General features: G+C 43.0%; 2 protein-coding genes across 2 annotated transcripts in view; one reads left to right on the plus strand and one right to left on the minus strand.

Annotated features, from left to right (window-relative positions):
* Positions 1–209: 209 nt before the first annotated feature.
* On the minus strand, positions 210–11,927 carry LOC121736213 (nucleolar complex protein 3 homolog). The gene is made up of 13 exons (XM_042127301.1): positions 11,802–11,927; positions 11,423–11,697; positions 10,872–11,092; positions 8,737–8,969; positions 7,772–7,937; positions 6,849–6,969; positions 5,485–5,698; positions 4,988–5,176; positions 3,821–4,002; positions 3,551–3,750; positions 2,504–2,682; positions 1,703–1,905; positions 210–417 (listed from the first exon to the last, which is right to left on the minus strand). Exons 1-13 carry the CDS (start codon positions 11,805–11,807, stop codon positions 234–236), a joined length of 2,373 nt encoding a protein of 790 aa, XP_041983235.1. The 5' UTR covers positions 11,808–11,927; the 3' UTR covers positions 210–233.
* Positions 11,928–12,239: 312 nt separating this feature from the next.
* The window catches only part of LOC121736212 (regulator of G-protein signaling loco), a 99,673-nt gene continuing 92,274 nt past the window's right edge, over positions 12,240–19,638 (plus strand). Inside the window, exons 1-3 of the mRNA XM_042127300.1 lie at positions 12,240–12,863; positions 14,334–15,730; positions 17,612–17,773. Coding sequence (XP_041983234.1) covers positions 12,458–12,863; positions 14,334–15,730; positions 17,612–17,773 — 1,965 coding nt within the window. The 5' untranslated portion in view covers positions 12,240–12,457. The remainder of the gene's footprint in view (positions 12,864–14,333; positions 15,731–17,611; positions 17,774–19,638) is intronic.

Raw genomic sequence — 19,638 nt, forward strand, 5'->3', positions numbered from 1 at the left:
GCGGCGTCGTATCGCAAAAACAACCATCGAAAAGCAATATAGTATTTTGCGAGTGGCCTGGCCCTAATACTTCTTCCCGCTTAAACCGCTAAACGTAAAAAGATGGCTAAAGAATTAAAGTTTTTGTCCCGGAAAATTTTACGGCACATAGAAGCAATATCTAGTTATTCATAAAAATCATAAATATATAAATATTGAAACTACAGAAATATTATCACAATAATTTATTAAATTCATCTAACAACATTCTCTTTCAATGTTAGTGAAGTGGTTTCTTCTATAGCGGTACATTCGGCCCCGAAGCTCGGTTGAGCGAAACCAACGATACTCTTGGCGGTCTGCAGCGGCTTGGGCGGTATGGCCGGCTTGAAACACAGCTGGGACCCGTCGTATTGCTTGTAGATCTGCATTGGCGTCCTGTGAATATATTACTTGTTTGTACACCTTATATGTACAGTATTATATTGAGAAATCGCGGCAGCGACGGCCACGAGCGGCCGTAGATTTTTCAAGCGATGCTATGTATTACAATAATGAAGATAAAGTTTTAAATCATATGATACTGAAAGTGCTCGCCTCGCCGCTGCCATTCCGGTGTGCGCGGCCCTAAGGCCCTTTTCACATGCATACGGTTGCGGCACGGTCGCCGTGCCGTACAAAGTTGAAATGTATGAGATACTAAGGCCGGTATAAATAGTACTCAAGATGCATCTCGGTCTCAAGACACGGTTCAGGCTCTGTGATTGGTTGGCTGTCAAAATTTAGACCAATCATAGAGCCGAACCGCGTCTTGAGGCCGAGATGCATCTTGAGTACTGACTTAGTACGGCTGTGTTGTGTCTCATGACTTTTGACCACTGCGCGTGAAAAATGTACAGCGTTCATGGATAAAGTCTCTTTTTTTTTAACTTTTCTAGCGTATTTTATGTATGTGAAAACTTGTAATTGGCCTTCCTGTGTTATTTTAAAAGTACTTGTTATTCTAGCTGTAAGTTTTCCTAAATAAAAAAAAAGTGTCTATATGTACAAAATGAATGACACAAATGTCGTACAGCAATAAATGACTTTGCTTCTACAACTATCGGCGAATCAAAAACATGCACTGACTTCGGCACCACGGCTTTAGAATAGCACTCTTGTAACTACGAATAATAAAAACTAAGGAAACATAACTCCAATACTGTAACCGTTTTAAATTAGTTTCCTTTTCGCACACTAAAATATGGTAATAGCAACGAAACACTATAGTCCGTGCAATCCACGAAGACGCGCCCCACTATTGCTCCAAATCGTTTATTTATAGTATATGTGTGCAAGCTTTCGCCAATGTTTGAGTACGGTACACACTAATTACCTATGACTCATAGGTAATTACTTAATTAGTGTGTACCGTACTCAAACATAGGCTATGAGTGCACGCGCACACTACAATAAATATACCAATTATGAAAAAGCGTCACGGTCAAAGGGAAAGATGTACACCCAAAAAGTAGTGCGGCACGTCTTCGTGGATTGCAAGGACTATAACACTCTTTACGAAATAAAGCCGTTGACATTGTCACTTCTATATTTACACAAAACTGTGTACCGAATACATGCATAAAGTAGGCATGTAGGTATTCGGGTCGGATTTTGTAGACTTGTGCACAAATTTGACACAGATACTCTTCCTTAGTTATTATTCGTAGTCATGTAATCTTACAGTCCAGTCAACTCGTGCGGCCACGTGTGGTTCAACATGGCGGTAGCGGCGGCGCGCACCGTGGGGTGTACACTGCGCGCCAGCACGGCGAGCTCGTGCAGGCCCGCCGCCGCCGCGCCGCAGTGCTCCGCGGACGGCGAGAGAGCCGAGTACCGCCCGCACGTACCCTCCTCCGGCGCGAGCAGGAGGGAGACTGGCTTGTGCTGCGGAGGGGATGGAGTTTTAGTACAGATTCGCAACTTACATACACGAACAATATACTATCAGATAAATAGATTCCTCAATTTCTTTAGAATTTGTGATTGGTACCTTCGCTAGTATTTATATATAACAAACGACGAGCAATGCTCGTCTTTCGAAAGTCTGTTCTTTAGTCTGCTATCAGAATCGGACGTCAATTGGAATTTAAAAAATGCCTAAATGCCTAAATGCCTAAAAGTGCCGTATTGAGCTGTAGAAATTCAAATAGAAACGTTGGCTAAGATAATGGACACGATTCTTATCATCGGTACGTCACAGTAGGTAGAAAAAAAGTGGCACGCTCGTTTTCATACAAATGGAGCGACATGCGGTATCTATCTTGATCTAAAGTATGTCAAGAAACTGAAGAAATTAAAAAGTGGCAACATCGTAGTGTCATCCCTTTTTTCTTAGATTGATTTGAAAGGGAGATGAGACTATGATGTTGCCACTTTTTAATTTCTTCACTTTCTTGTCAGACTAAGTATGTAATAATAATAATATAATAATAAAAATAAGTATGTGGTCGAAATATAAAACGGGAAGAGAGTAGCAGGATACCTGGAGCAGCTGGTGCAGCAGCGCCAGCGCGGCGAGGGCGGCGTGCGGGGGCAGGCGCGCCGCTAACTCAGCTAACCGCTTGGCGAAGGCCTGTAGCACCCCGGCCGAGACGCGCCGCGCCCGCCGCGTCACCTCCGAGACGCCCTCCAGCGCCATGCGCACGTCCTCAGCGCTCGTCACTGGCAATTTGATTATTTTTATATATATACAAGACGTTCCGCGCGGCTTCGCCCGCGTAAATTAGATGTTTCACCGACAAATTAGTCCACAAAAAATTGCCTATGATCCTTCATGTGGTCTACTTCTTATCTGTGCCAAATAACAGAAAAATTGCTCCAGCAGTTCGTGAGATAAGCCCTTTCAAATATTTTCTCCCGTTTTTTCCACATTTTCTTCTAGTCTAAGAAAATTAGTTTCAAAATCGTCGATCAGACCGAATAATTCGTGTAGTTTTGAAAGTTGGTACAGTTGTTCCTAAAGATGTCTAGATGCATATGCTAAAAGTCCCCGAGGGTGGGACAAGAGCCAGCGGAAAGGTCTCTTTTTCAAGGTTTTTGCCTGTGACTCGAAAAGTATTTATTATATCTCTTTAGTGACTTCTACATTAATTATCTACATTAAATTTCCTATAAATTACGTCTACACATTTTTACTGGACGATCATTACTTTAGGAAATACAGAGTATTAATAGGGTACGCTAGCACAGTTTTGCCATACAAACATATTCCCCAATTTACTTCCTGGACAATGCGTCTAGACAAATGATTTTTTTATACAATATTGGGATCTGTTAAAGCATGCCTCTACATTAGATTTTTTCTAAAATTAAAAATATGACCCTAAAAAAATTGCAAAAAATGAATGCCGTACTTCCGTCAATCGACCGACCATAAAACAAATTTGAAAGATCTTTAAGATAAAATAAAAACGTAGAGGCAATAAACTTACTTTTCCTGATGATGAGGGATTTATACAACATGTGCTTACATACGTAGCGAGTGCTAATATATACGTGCGTGCGCTTACGTACGCGTGCGTGCGTGTACCTGTAGCGGCCGCGGCGAAGAGGCGGTCGTGTGCGGCGGCGGGGTCGACGTTGAGCGCGTCGCCGGCGCCGCGCAGCACCGCCAGAACACAGCACACACAGCGCAGCTGCGAGCTCGCCGACACCAGCCCGTCGCGCGACAACGCCGTCAGTATCGCCACCAGCTCGCTGTAGTACTCCAGGTTGATCACGTGCGTGAACCTGCGGATACACGTGGGTTAGATATTATGTACCAGATGACCGCAGTCGGTAGGATATTATCTGTACTCACTTGGCCAGGCCGTCGAGCGCGGCGGCGAGCAGGCGCGAGTGCGGCGCGGTCTTCAGCACGCGGAAATATATGAGGAAGACCGTTCGCGTCACCTCCGCCAACGTCCGTCGCCGCGCCGCCGCGTCCTCGGCTGCACGCGTCTCGAGCAGTTCGCGTTCTACCTCCTTTAGTTTCTTGGCTCGCTAAAAATTTATACACAATTAAATTTTCAATTTTATGTAAGTTTAATCTATAATAGCGATTTTTTTGACGCATGAGATACCTAAAATATGATTTTGCACACTGCATAAACGGCAGAATGCTCTGACTTTCTGTAACTCTGGTTGAGTATAAATTATAATTTATATATTTTAAAAGTAATACATTATCCATGGGCCTCTTACTAATAGAAAATTTTTTACGCAGCATATTCAGCGCCTTATTATCATTGTCTGTCATGTACTCAATACTCATGCGTCGCTTCCAATCATAAAGTTAATATAGCGGATTAGAGCAACAATCTCGAGCTGTCAAACGAAACCGAAATAGGTTTTCTGTGTGAAAAATATGTGTACGTGAGATTTGTCAACGTGGGGCACGTGCCGACTAAACGTCAAAAAAAGAGTGCTGCTGTCATGTATCACACGTCTCTTTTTACCACGCAGTGTTACTGATAGTGACATCTCTCTTGCTCAGGCCTTTGTTTCTCTATTCCGCTAGGTATATTAACTTTATGCTTCCAATAAACCAAGCAAAGATTTATGACAAAATATGCAAATTATGACAAACAGATGAATCAATCGCAAGATCTTCTTCTTCTTTTTTTAAATGGCTCCTTTGTGAGTCGCCAATGTCAGATCGCAAGATCTTCCATATCCATAAACTTAATATTATAAGTTTATGTCCATCAATCAATATCAATAATGCCGCCGCCGTACATGCCTCTATCGTACGAAGCTTCGTGCTATTGGACGATACACGCACATGACGCAGATCGTCCAATGGTCACCCTCTGCGCTCTTAATAACATAATTCGATAAACATACACGCGATGTTAACGAGAATACACCAAGGCCACGCAGAAATACGGCGTGAAAAGATGTGGTATTAAAGAAGGTATAGTGGTTTTAAGCACGAAGCACTACGCAGGTGCGGCCCGGGCATAAAAAAAGCTGACAGCTGCCACACCTTCTTCTCCTTTTTCGAGAGGTTGATGATGCGCTTCTTGTGCTTGGCGTCCTGCTTGTGCTTGTGCTGCAGGTCGACCTGCTCGTCGAGCTGCACGTCGCGGATGTCCAGAGCCAGGAGACAGTCCAGCGCCGAGGGGTGCAGCCGCTCCCCGCGCCGTTTCACCAGCTGATTGATGAGACGCACGATCTGGGGGTTTATGTATAAGAACTTGAGAATGGTTTAGAATTTAGATAAGTTTTTACTGACCACAAAGAAAAAAGGTTTGATTGTTTGCATTGACAATTTGTCTGATGATTAATGTCAATATGTAACGAAGATTTTTTTCATGCAGGAACCGTACGTTTTCCGCATTAACAACTATCTTATCTGCTTTGCCCTCTCAAAGTATCTCCTTACCCATTTAAATCGGTTTACGCGTATAATCATGAAAGGTAACAGACAGACAGAGAGAGAGACTTTCGCATTTGTAAACGTAAATAATTGTAAACACTCACTGTAAGCGTAATATCTCCCTTGTTATCCTCTCTAAACACAGTCTCTATACACTCCTTCACTATATCCCGCGCCGCCGGCACGCGCGAGTCCAGGTGAGGCACCAGCGTCTGAGCTATGTTGTCCGCGTAGTTGAACTGAGGCCGGGCCACCAGCATGCCGCCCATGCAGCGTAGAGAGATGAGGGCGAGGCTGAGGGTGCCCTCGTCGGGTTTCCTGAGGGTAAAATAGTGTAGATGTGGGTAAAACCATAAAACCATATAGCGGAATAGAGCACCAATCTCGAGCTGTCAAAAGAAACCGAAATTGATTTACATCTGTGTGGAAAAATTTGTTTACGTATACACTTACACAAGCACCTTTCTAAGAGATTAAATTGTCAACGTGCCGATAAGTGCCGACTGGACGTCAAACAGATGAAAAATTGGTTCTGCTGTCATGCGTCACACGTCTCTTTTTACCACGCAGTGTTACTGATAGTGACATCTCGCTTGCTCAGGCCTTTGTTTCGCTATTCCGCTAGATATATTAACTTTATGGGGTAAAACAGTCAGTCAAACTGCGGCCAGGCTACCAGCATGCCGCCCATACAGCGCAGCGAGATGAGGGCGAGACTGAGGGTGCCCTCGTCGGGTTTTCTGAGGGTAAAACAGTCAGGTTTACTGAGGGGAAAAAAAACTAGAATGCCGCCCATACAGCGTAGGGTGTCTTCATCAGGTTTTCTGTGGGTTAAGCAGTGTAGGTGTGGGTAAAACAGTAAAACTGCGCAGCAGCATCAGGGCATAACGATATGATAAGAGTAGACTAACAGCTGAACACTCTCCGAGGGTAAAACAGCCAAATAAATTTTCTGTAACTGCGATTATTGAGTGTCGGTGATATAGTAAAATTTCGTTTGATTTCAACATCTGTTTAGGAAAAATAAATTATTGGTTTCGGTTGTATTCTATTATGAAAAAAGATCTATCATGCCAATGTTTTGTGGTAGAGCCAAGCTTCGGCACATATGGGCAGGCTCGACCGGTGAAAGACCACGGCCTCACAGGATACCGGCGTGAAATAGTGCTTGCACTGTGTTTCGCCGAGTGAGTGAGGTTTCCGGACGCCCAAAAGAGGAAACGTACCAGCGACTCCTTTGGTGTTCCAGTACGTTTCCTCCTATTTTAAATTTATGTATATATTAAATTTATTATTATAATAATATAATATTTAATTGTATCTATTATTTATATATCTGCCAACACGCAATCGGACCAGCGTGGCAGATTACGGTCCAAACCCCCCCAAACATGACAGACCCTGGGGTAGGCCTTTGCCCAGCAGTGGGATAGCATAGGCTAACAAAAAAAAAATGCCAATAGCTCACCTGTTGTCGCCCATCTTCCGTCGCAGCACGTTGGTTGCTTTCTCCAGTCGCTGGAGATAACGTTTGTAGAACTCCAGCAATTCTTTCTCGTACTTGTATAGCGCCAGAGTGTCCTTCTTCACTGAAAGTAATAATAAGTGGTGTGTGTAATACCCGAGGAAATTGATTCCTAGGCAGTCGACTGACCTACGTCGGTTTGTCGGCTTATATCAATTCAATGTTAGCTGTGATCTGTCGGCCGGTTTTGACGTAACGCGACCAAATTACTTAGGTCCGCCATTTGCCTAGGTATCAACTTCTGTGATACTCGTAGTACATAAATTTTAAATGTAACAAAATAAGGGAAGTATGATGTAAATTATATGTAAAGACTATAAGTATAAGCACATAGAAAGGTAATATTATATTTAAGTGTTTGACTGATGCACTCAAATATAATGATTACTTAACTCTCATTTAATGAAGACTTTGATAGAAAATATATGGAATATGAGCTGTTGCCCGCGGCTTCGCTCGCGTTAAGAAGTATTATTATATAAAAACTTTCATCCCCTATTTGAACCCCTTGAGGTTGGAATTTATCAAAATCCTTTCTTAGCGGATGCCTACGTCATAACATCTACCTGCATGCCAAATTTCAGCCCGATCCGTCCAGTGGTTTGGGCTGTGCGTTGATAGATCACTATGTCAATCAGTCAGTCACCTTTGAGTTTTATATATATAGATAGAAGATAGATGTTTCAAAATTTTCATTAAATTAAGGTTAAGTAATCACACGTCTGGGAAATATTAATACCGCCGTTAGCTTACTTTTAATACAAACAACACAAAACATAAACAACATACTCGCCTTTAATACTGCACAGAAAAAAAATCTCTTTACCTAACAAAGTATTCATTGATTCATCAATTTATTCACTCACACTTAACATCAGTGTAGTCCTGATGTCGGATCTTGTAGTCGGGCAGCAGGTCGCGGTACACCTCGGCGGCGGACAGCGAGGCCAGCTTGCGGACCGACAGCAGGTTGGGGGTGCCGTCCCGGAGACGCTCCTCCATCAGGTACAGGATCGGGAACAGGTTCTTGAGCTGATGAGAGAGACAATTCGCCATATGTTCTACAGCATTGTACAGAAAGCTCGTAGAAATTTGTATCACTAGATATTTTTAGTAAGAAGACGTAATAAACAAGAATATTCGACGATTTCGTGATATCCCTAGGGATTTCATGAAATCCCTGATAATCCTCATCTCTCTGCGACATATATAGAAAAAATGCCAGGCAAAACACAACCTACTAATTGAGAGTAAACTTTATGCAAACTTACCCTATACCAAAACTTACCCTGACTTTGTGCACTTGTATTGTAGTACTATCAAGGAAGTTGGTTCCTAGGCAGATGGGGGACCTACGTAGTTTGGTCGCGTTACGTCAAACCCAGCCCCCAACCCAGCCAAAAAAATATGTCATTTTTTTTATTTATTAATTGACATGATCCAACCAAATGACGTTGGTCTGTCAACTGCCTAGGAATCAATTTCCTCGATGGTACATTCCTACATGAGTAGTTAGTACATCGCAATTTGCAACATTATCTCCATAGGCGCTTGTTAACAATTTTGAAGAATCGCCATTCGTGCGTATCTATATATATATAAAAATGGATTTTCAAATGTGTTAGTCGCGCTAAAACTCAAAAACGGTTGGACGGATTGGGCTGATTTTAGTCTTAAAATGTTCGTAGAAGTCCAGGGAGGGTTTTAAAGTGACAGGAAGTTCACCGGGACAGCTAGTTAGTGAAAAAGACAAGTGGCTGCAGGAGCTGTGTTTCTTTTTTTTTAAATTTGCATTCTACAATTTTTTTATAATTTAAAACATGTGCCATACCTTTTTCTCTGGACTCTCCAGCAGTGAGGAGCACAGTGCACCGATCCTCAGCTTCTCGTGCTGTAGCCTGTCCCTCCTCGCTGCTAGGAGCTGCACTGTCGTGATGGTTTCCGGCTCCTGAGCCTTTTCTTCTTTATCTTTGTCCTCCACACCGGAGTCTGAACCTTCACTCTCACTGCCTTCTTCTTCACTTTGTACCTCTGGACTTTCCTCCTCCTTGTCAGAGTCTGACTCTGAAAAAATTGTGATGACATATTTGGTTTAACTAAATATTAGGTCCTTACTTTTTACGTATGAAATTGGCGTTTTGTTGTACAGGCCAATTTGATCTCAAATTCATTTGAGATCAAAAAAAATTCAAATTTGCATATTCATTTATTTGATACATTTGGTTCCAACATTTTCGTTCTGGAAATTTCGACCTTCAGAACAAGTCCCGTGGACGACCCGAGACTAAAATGAACAATGAAGAATTAAATGCTATTGTGGAAGCGGATCCATCGCAAACCATTTCAGAGTTAGCAGCAGGCTTCGGTAAGTGATAAAACTGGTTTAATCCACTTGAAGCAAATTGGGAAGATAAAGTACTTGAAAGGTGGGTACCTCATGAATTGAGTGAATCAAACCAGAAAACACGCGTAGACTGCTGCGTTACATTGCTCAACCGACACAATAATGAAGGGATTTTAAATCGGATCAAAACTTGTGATGAAAATGGATCCTTTACGATAATCGGAAGCGTTCGTGGCAATGGCTGTCCCCTAGAGAATCAGCTAAATCCGGGCAGGATTTGGCTATGCGAAAATTGACGCAGAAAAAGTTACTTGCGAGTGTTTGGTGGACTAGGGTGTCGTTCACTACAGCTTTCTAAAATCCGGCCAAACGGTTACGGCAGATATCTATTGTCAGCAACTGCAAGCCATGATGGAAGAACTAGTACAAGTAAATGGAACAACCAAGGCTGGTCAATTGCTTTAGGTCACTGCTGCTTCAGGACAACGCTAGACACAGCACAGCACAACAGACGGCCGCAGAACTGGAGGAGATGCAATTGGAATGTCTGCGACATCTACCATACTCCCCGGACCTTGCTCCAACAAATTACCATTTTTTTCGGAATTTGAATAACTTCTTACAAGAAAAAAACTCAACTCGGATGTGTGGTTTGGACTGCCCAAACCGCATTAAAAGAATTTATTGACTCTTGTCCCTCCGTTTTTTTTAGTAAAGGGATCAACAAACTACCCTTATGATGGCAAAAATGCATTAATAACAATGGTACATACTTTGATTAATTAAATATATTATACAAAAAAAAATATATATATATTCCTGTCATAAAAAACGCCAATTTCATATTATGTAAGGACCTAATATATGTATAGAATTAGCTGTCTCGGCAAACATTGTTTTGCCATAAAATGATTTTCCCTGTTTTCCTGTTTTTCTCTTGAAGTTTTTTCTGATTTTTTTTTCTATAAGTACTTAGACCTGACGGAGCCCAAAACCTTTCCAACGAATGCAAAACCGTGGAAATCGGAAAGCATAAGCGAAAAAAGTAACATTTCTGGTTGATTTTTACACCTTGCGTCCGAAAATCCCAAATATCTTACGGAACCCTATTTTTTTCCAAAATAAAATTTAGCCTATGTTCAGCAGAATTAATGTAGGATTCCAATGGTAAAAGAATCTTTCAAATCGGTCCAGTAGTTTCGGAGCCTATTCAAGACAAACAAACAATCAAATCTTTCCTCTTTATAATAGTAGTGTAAATAAGCAGTATTATTATCAAATATAATATATTTAACAGTAAAATCTACATTCATTTAAGACATGACAAACTTCATTACTTCCAGCTTAGTGTTTTGTATTCTATGTTGTATTATTTTTTATTTAGGTAACTTCTTTTTAACCCTAATAATATTGGTTAAACCCCTGTGACAATGCAAAGATTATAAATTGTTAAATTTACAAAAACACATCTTTAAAATAAGATAATATTCCCCTGAATAATATTTGTTTCTAATATTATAAATGATATACTTAATGTAGGCACTTGTTGGCTTTAATTTTAAGTGTAAAAAGTCATCTTACTTGCACAATATTAAATAATTTATGTAAATTGAAATTTTAACCTTCACATTCTTCCATTCTCTCCACAACCCCTTCTTTTGTTTTAATAGGCAGCAGCGGTCGGAGTTTTTTGACTGGTCTCTCAGAGAGCTCCTTCTCATATTGTTCCTCTACATCACTATTTTCTGAGTCATCTAAACTAGCCGCCCCACTGTCGCTGCCAGGCTTCTGTTTCCCTTGCTTTTGTTCCTTCTTTCTTGTTCTTTTCCTCTTCAAATTCTTTCTGGAACAATAATAAATAATAAAAAATATAGCTTTTATTTGCAGACAATAAGTTAATAGCAATACTAGATCAATAAAAACTATATGCAAACTTAACATAACCACTAGTGTACTATCTCTATATAATGCAAATAAAGAATTTATAAATAAATAAATATCTCTACATATATGTACATGACACTGAATTTTTTGTCATTCTGACTATCCTTAAGCTAGAAACTTACACAATATTTAGTATTGTTTAAACATTGACTAATTTATTGATTAATTAAAATTACTATTGTGGAAATGAGTATAGTGGATTTTGAAGTCAGGTAAAGACCGAACATACTTTTTCTCCTCTTCTGGAGGGATGTCAGACAGAAGTTGGGGCTGACGGGCGAGCCGGCCCGTGATGTAGGCCTGCTCCTCCTCATCCAGCATGTCCGCCCATTCGTTGCTCGACTCCTCACTCTCACTGCTGTACTCTGGCTCCGCCTGGGTCGGCTGCCTCTGCTTTTGTACCTTAGTCCTGTGCCTCTGCAGCTTTAACTTCCCCTGCTTCTTCATTTTGTTAGTCGTTTGATTGTTCTTCTTCACTTTACTAACTCTATGTTTCCCTTTTTTCTGTAATAGGAAAAATAAAAGAGAAATATAGTTGGAATATAATGTTTATTGAGATGAAAATATTAAAGTTTAACATAGTTTAATAACTAAAGAGGTATACTTACAGCCATTTTCGTTGTTTTCCTAAATTATATATTAACTAGAATACTTAGTATTTTGTTGTTAAATTTAAAATTACAACGTGAGTTTATAACCTCAACCACGGCCTCAACACAAACAAATGTCATTAATGTCAATTGTCATACTGACAAATGACAGACGCGAAAAATGCTATTCTGCATTCCGTTTTATGTTTATTCAGGAGCACTTATTCAAACTTTCAAAGTTCTGTTCTGCTGCTTAATTTTATATTTACTTCTGCGTTAAATACATTTTTATTTATGTATTTTGAATGCATTTGCACAAAATATTTTAAATTATAGAATTGTTTTTGGGTTTACGCAGTAAAAATTCAAATTGCGTTCAACTCAAATTAGCGTCACTTAAGCAGTATGCGTGAAATGCAAAAATCAGGTTTTGTTTTGCTACATTTGAATTTTGAATGCAAGTTCCACTTTCTAAATGTCAAGTCAGAAAAGTTTCAAGTTTGTTCAAGTTCTCGAAAGCTTTTCGTTTTCCGCGAATATGAAAAAGTTTATCTGCCTTTGTCCTTTCGAAGGGAATAATATAAATGTGACTTTCAGTGATCGTGTTGCTTAGGTCGTTTGGTAAACAATAATACGGATTCTAACTTGTGCGAAGTGCATTTCGAAAGTTGACGATGGTGCCCCAGCAGCAGAGGCGACGTCGACGTCGCGCCGCTCTGTCTCGGGTGCCCGAGCGACGTGTAGTGGTGGCGCGGGGCGCCGGGGGCTTCGGGTTCACGATCGCCGGGCAGAGGCCGTGCGTAGTGTCGGCGGTGGCAGCGGGTGGGCCGGCGGAGTGCGCAGGGCTCCGCGCGGGGGACGCGCTGATGGCAGTGGACGGCGCGAGCGTGGCGCGGGCGCCGCACGCGTCGGTGGCGCGGCTGGTGGCGTCGGCGCAGGGGCCCATAGCCCTGAGTGTGGCGCCGCGGGAGCCGCCGCCCACGGACACCGAGGACACGGAACCCGAGGAGCGCGCGCGCACTCGCAGACGGTACCCGCCGCCGCGACGCCGGCTGCAGCAGGCGCTAGTGCATCATCCAGGTAACATTCATATCTTTATTGTATAGTTTGGGTCCCCTATCCCTCAACCGATACTGCGGGCTTCAAGCCAGAAGGGCGTTTAAAAAAGAAAATAGATCTCTACAACTGAATTATAGTATGTATGATAGTATATATGACAGTAATTCCTGAAATTGTGAAATTATTTTTTGAATTTAGCAATTCCAAAACTTACATCCATTTTCTGGCTTAAAGCTTTGACTTGTCTGTCAGTGCGTCATGCGTGTGTCTCTCTCTGGCATCATATCATCCAAATGGTCTAATTCTTTATGCTTGAAAACCCAAGTATGACCAAGGTGTTCAATATGACCAAGGTAGCCTTTATTTATTGTTATTCAATCATAAAACATAAAACTGCTGGAAAATATTAGGGTTTTTTTATTTCTTAAGCCCAAGCTGGCCACACCTTTCGGGGAATAGGGAAATGGAGTAAAAGAATTACTTCATGGGACCCTAGACATGGGAAAAGGAGTAGAGGTAGAAGCAGAAAAAGGTAGGCTGATGATTTTGTTAAGTAGACTTGAAGAATATCAAAATTATAGATTATAGCTTAACTTGCAATTCTTAACAAGATAATTCTCCTAAAATTTATGATATATATATGATGCCTAAATTATTGACTAATCAGTCAAGACAAGAATACTGATTTTAAATCCTGCCACATGAGTGAATGCCTTATGAACTGATTAGTCAATAATTTAGGCAATTTACATTTTGAAGAAATTCAGGAAATAAAAAAATAATTTAAAAACATAGTACAGTGTACAAATAAATTATAAAATCTCACATATTCCTTTAGCAAAGTAGACTCAACAATCTACATTCTACAACTATGTTACTATTGCTACCGAGTACAGTATTTAGTTGCTAGCAGCTTTCTACATCAGTGGCAAAAGATAGTTCTGTCCATTGTTAATATGAAACATTATAATTAGTGTGAGAAAGCAGCACTAACAAGATTTACTATTTGGGTTAGTGCCAAGTTTAACCTCAGTTTTGTTGCTGTTGTTACACCCTATATTATTACGTTAGGGTAACTAGAATGAGTGTTCATAAATAAAATCCTTTTGCTAACTGGATTACGTTTATTACGCAAGCGACCACTCTGGTTGCTGCACCAAGAACACTCTAATGTTAAGTTCACATGTTTGTTCACCACATGCATCGAACATCGATATAATATAACGACACATGATCACATCGATATACAATATATTGTGTCCCCACACTGTGATGTTTAAACTAAGTAATTTATATAGATTTTAAATATTTACAGGCAAGCCACATAATACCGCTCACACTAAACATGTTCTATTCCTACCCTGTGGTTCAGTAGTTTGGAGCTGAATCACTGTACACATGTGCAGTTTAGCTCACCAATTTAATGTTGTGCGAAGCCAACACAAAGTTAATTTCATTTCAATATTTAATCTCACCACTTAAAAATTTCAGCGTGTCACGCCGCACCGAGCACCTCCGGAGTGAATGAAATCCTCCACAACTTAAGCCGGGCCCAGCTGACGCCGAACCACGCGGCGCGGCTCGAGTGTCGCGCCGTCGTCGGCTACCTCGGCACGATCGAGACGCCGCAGGCCACCGCCGCCGCCGCGCCCGCCAACGTCCGCGCCGCCGTGCGCAAGCTGCGTCAGGAGCGCCGCCCCGCCGCCCCCGTGCTGCTCACCGTCCTGCCCCACGCGCTGCTGCTGCGCCGCGCCGCCGGCCAGCTTCTCGCGCAGTACCACCGCGACCGGATCGTTTTCGCCGGCTGCGGCTCTGAGGCCGACCGGAGATTCTTCGGGCTCGTGACGTCCGCCGAGGTGGCGGGCAGCGCGTCGCATGGCTGCCACGTGTTCGCCGTGGACGGACGCGCCGCCGACCACGAGGCGCACGCCGCCCGCGCGCGCGAGTTCCGCGTCACGTGCACCCGCGACCCCGTCGCCGAGCGCTGCCTCGAGTTCCCGCCCGCCGCCGACGACGTGGTCGCCGTCATTCGCGGCATGTACTCGCTGCCCGCCGACGCCGGCGCCCCGCTGCGGCCCATATCCAGCCTGGTGCAGCCCGCGAGCCCCCCGCTCCCCCACCTCGCCCGCCGCCCCGGCCCGCGCCGCCGGCAGGACGCGGCCAACTCGCCGCAGCCGAGCAACCACAGCGAGCTTACGACGAGCAGCACCAGCGACTCCGGCATCGGCTTCCACAACGACTGCCGGAGCGTCGCCGACCGCATCTTGGTGGTGGAGTTCGGGCGACCGCCGGCGCCGGGGCGGGACCGGCGGTGTCCCCGTCGGCCGGTCCCCCTCGTCGGCCGCCCGCTCGACGACGGCTTCCTGTCGAACACCACTCCCGTCGTCGACGGATTCGGCGGGCGGGGGCGGCCGCTGGACCCGGACGACGCGCTGCCGGGCGCCGACCTGCGGCCCGGCCCGGCGGACCACTACAACTACAACCTGGCCTACGAGCGCGTGTACGCGGAGCACGCGGGCCACTACGAGTTCGTGCCGGCGCAGCTCGACGTCGACGACGCGGACCGCGTGGCGGAGGCGTTCGGCTCGGTGGAGATATACGAGGAGAGGCGGCGAAGGCCTGACTACCGGTCCAACGAGTCGGTGGAGAACGTGACGGTCGTGTCGGCGCTGAGCAAGGCCAGCGTGGACACCGTGTCAGCCGCCAGCAAGGCCAGCGCCGACACCCTGTCGGTGTACTCCACCAGGAGCCACGAGGAGGCCCGGCCGGCGCTGAGGAAGCATCTCCGAGCGTCCTTGGACGATATGCTGGTGTTGGGTCTCCGGGACCCCCCGCCCGAGGACAAGGACGAGGGCAAGTTCGTGCATCCGGCTAATGTGAAGTTAAAGGTAATTCATTGTTTTTAATAATTTTAAAAAATTCTTGAGAAAGAGACTTACGACAGAAATAAGTTACACATTCTGTCCTCTCATGGATGAAGTGAGTCACTTATGTCTTCGATTATGATTCATAACAGAGCTTCCAATTTCTGAAACGATACGCAAATAAAAAGTAAATTAAAATGTCACTCGCAAAGATATTATTATTATTCGCAAACAACTCTGCAAACAACCACCAAACAACGAATTGTTGTCGACAGGTGCAAAGTAAAAAAAGTCAAATGGTATTTTGACTTAAATATCATGTTAACATAGCAAAACCAAAAATATAATTTTATTTTTGGTACTTTGTTACGTAAAATAAGATTAAACAGGCATATTAATTAAGTAAAAAAATTATAACTGAAGTAAAAAAATTATAAATTAAGTAAAAAAAGCACAACTCAACTTTTATCCACTTTTAACACTATCAACAATTATTTAAACGCCCGAAAACATGTATTGATAGTATTTATTGATTATAGTGTCAAGGCATTTGATATGCTTAGACATAAAACCTTGATTAAAAAATTAGAAGAATGCGGTATAAGAGGCCCGTTACTAGAGTGCAGTGGTGTAAAAATTTCCTAAAGGTCAGAACAAATGTGGTTCAAGTTGGTCACATACTAAGCATGGTTGATGGAAGTGGATTCGACAAAGGGCAAAGCTCAAGGAGCAGTGCTTGGGCCATGCCACTTTATTACATACATACCTAATCAAAAACTAATATGTTCTTTTCCAATTTGCCGACGATACGTGCCTCATCTCAGCCGACGATGATAAAAACGTTGCCCTCTCACGTTTACAAGACGACTTCACTTTGTTAGCTAAATGGTCACATGACACTGGGCATGTGATCAATAAGAGCAAGACAAAAGTCATGTACGTGAGCTCGAGTCAAAACAGAAGTTATATTATAACCAAATTAGTTCCTCACGAACATGAGTGCCTACATCTGAATCCGGCGAAAGTTTGTAATATGTATGGATGTATCATGGATGTGTGGATGTATGTATGGATGTTTGTTACTCTTTCACGCAAAAACTACTGGGTGGATTTTAATTAATGAAACTTTACAATAATATAGCTTATATATATCAGAATAACACATAGGCTACTATTTTAACCGACTTTCAAAATGGAAGAGGTATTATGTGCGGTTTTTTTTTATGTTTAACGATTACTCCGCAGAAAAACGAAAAAAAAAATTAACGCGTTGTTTAAATATCAGCCCTTGTGAAACGCACTGTAGCATTTCACAAGGCCCCCAATAATTGCGTTACGTTCCCTCCATTCCATACGGCTTATGGCAATTGGCAACAAGTAGGTTTTGAAGTATTCAGAAAACTTCATTGAAGTATTCAGAAGACACAAGTCGTAATGAATAATACTCACTTTCGAATATTATATCAACTAGATCAGTATTATTTCATCAAATAACGTACAATAGATAACTGTTTTTAGCACTTTTACAGTAGTAGGACAGGCCAAAAATACCTTTAAATGAGATAAAATGTTATTAAAAATGTACAAAAAATACTTAAGAGGCCGAGTACCATCGAAATTCTCATACATACGTAATACTAAAATCATTTTCTCATACGAAAATATTTAACATGTTTGAGTTATTTTTCAGCTTAAAATAGTTAAGAAAATACTTAGGTTCCTGCGTAAAAAAATACTATTCTTATAAGTTTCATATTACAATTCTTATAACTTATTAAGTTGTTTATTATGCTTTTATAGCCCTTGTAAGTGTTTTATGCCCTTACATTTCTTATATAGTCTAATGATGTATGGCCTTTATAAAATAAAGATTAAAAAAAAACCCCTTGTAACTTTTATATTCAGGTCCGCAAGCCCAAGCCCCTCAACATAATCAGCAAGACCAGGCACATGCTGTCCAGCAAGCGGGACCACTCGCTCAGCGCGAGCGCCGGCGACGTGTCCGCAGCGCCGGGGGACTCGCAGGAGCTGCAGGCCGCAGCTAGCGAGCCCGACCTGAGGAATCAGGTTAGTGGTAGCTCTATAGGAAAAGAGGGTGCAGGTTCGATACCAAGTGAAAGCGTGTACCGATAAGACTTATCAGATCTCAGCTAGATAATACGGATGCTCGTACGGTGAACGAAAACATCACGAGGAAACCCGCACATGGTTGGTCTCAGATGTATTGACCTGTTCGTTCCTCTGGACTAGGCCGACTATGATGAGAACGCCGTATGTGCTTGGGCAACTATATAACTGCTTAAAATATATTTTCATATACTAAACGTAAATTGCGAATAATCACGGTCACTCGAAACCATAATCCTAGTTTTAAATAGAAAAGCGCCACCTATGAGAGTCTAAACTGACGCCATCTAGGTACCTGATGGACTTGTGTTACGGAAACTGGAAACATAATATTAATTACTACTATACGTCCATGACCCAGGAACATATTAAAAACTTTTTGTTCTGTCGGCGGGATCGAACCCGCGACTCCCAGCTTGAACCGCCACACGCTCAACCATCGAGCCACAGACAGTGTTGCCATATCTTAAACCTCAAAATCTAAATTGTCTGAAAATCTCTATTAATTAAACTTTTAATAAAATAGTAGACAAGTGAAAAACATATTTATTGTTAATACAATATATTTTTATTTATTCATTTTAGTAATCATAATATTTTTACTAACATTTAGCTTGAAACATTACTCGTTTTTTAAAATAATTGTTTGGTCAAGAGTAATCCTTCCGTAGTGTCTGTACCTAAATGGTTGCGAGTTTTCGTTTTTATCAAATTAATAAAGGAAATTATTATTTCTACTGTTGCACTGGGGTGGGGTAGGCATAATAAGGCTGAAACTATCTCTTTGAGTGTCGGATAGTGTGATTTTCTATCACAGTCTTGTGCGCGAAATACTTCTTGCCAAAAAACTTCAGGATCTTCTTCCTTAGGGTCAATTTATATTAGCGCAGAGTCGAAGCGAAGCGAATTCCCAAAAACTCCAGAGCGTAACGCATACGCAGATTCCTGAAAGAAGAGTTGGCCGAAGTTCGAGGTAGACTGCAGGCATTGGAGTCTACGATTAGCGATCTACGTAATGAATTATCACAATTAAAGAGTGGTAATTCAATATGTAGGTCACCTGATGCCGCGTTCGTCACTCGCCGACGTGGTGCGCAAGCGATCACGTTCAACCCGTCAGCACTTTCAGACGGGTCAACACACGAGCACGTCATCGCCGCCGCCGCCGCTGCCCCCGCCACCCGCGCCCCGGCTGCAACGGAGCCGCGGCCGAACTACGCAAGTGTCGCCGCTTGCCCCCCGCCTCCCCCCCCTCCGCGTTCCAAAAACAAAGGGAAAAAGGAGGCCCGTGCAAAGGAGTGTCCTCCCTCCGAAAAGGATCGAAAGTGCGATGATGACGGGTTTATAAGAGTGGAGAGGAACAAGAAGAAAACCCGTCGTCCGCAACCATCGCGGCACCGCACCCGAAGGAGCCGAGCAGCTGTTGCGGCGTGAGACTCCCGCGACACCGCTGTACGTGTCCAGGCTGCACTGGTCCACGACGGTCGAGCAGGTCGTGGACTACATCAGGAGCAAGACCCACTTCGTCTTGAGGGTCGAGCGCTTGGAGTGCCGCCACAAAGTGAATTTTAGCTCCTTTGTGGTGAGAGTCCCGACGCCGCCGCCGGAGTTTTGTGCAGGCATACGACGCACATTTAAAAGCAAATAAATGGCAAATGCATTTCATAACATAGAGATTGGGTATCATCATCATCATATCAGCCTATATTCGTCCACTGCTGGACATAGGTCTCTCTCAATGAACGCCAAGATGACCGATCTCCTGCTACTCGCATCCAACATCGTCGTCCCACCTAGTTGGAGGT

The sequence above is a fragment of the Aricia agestis genome, chromosome 18 (genome assembly GCF_905147365.1).
Source record: "Aricia agestis chromosome 18, ilAriAges1.1, whole genome shotgun sequence".
NCBI lineage: Eukaryota > Metazoa > Arthropoda > Insecta > Lepidoptera > Lycaenidae > Aricia > Aricia agestis.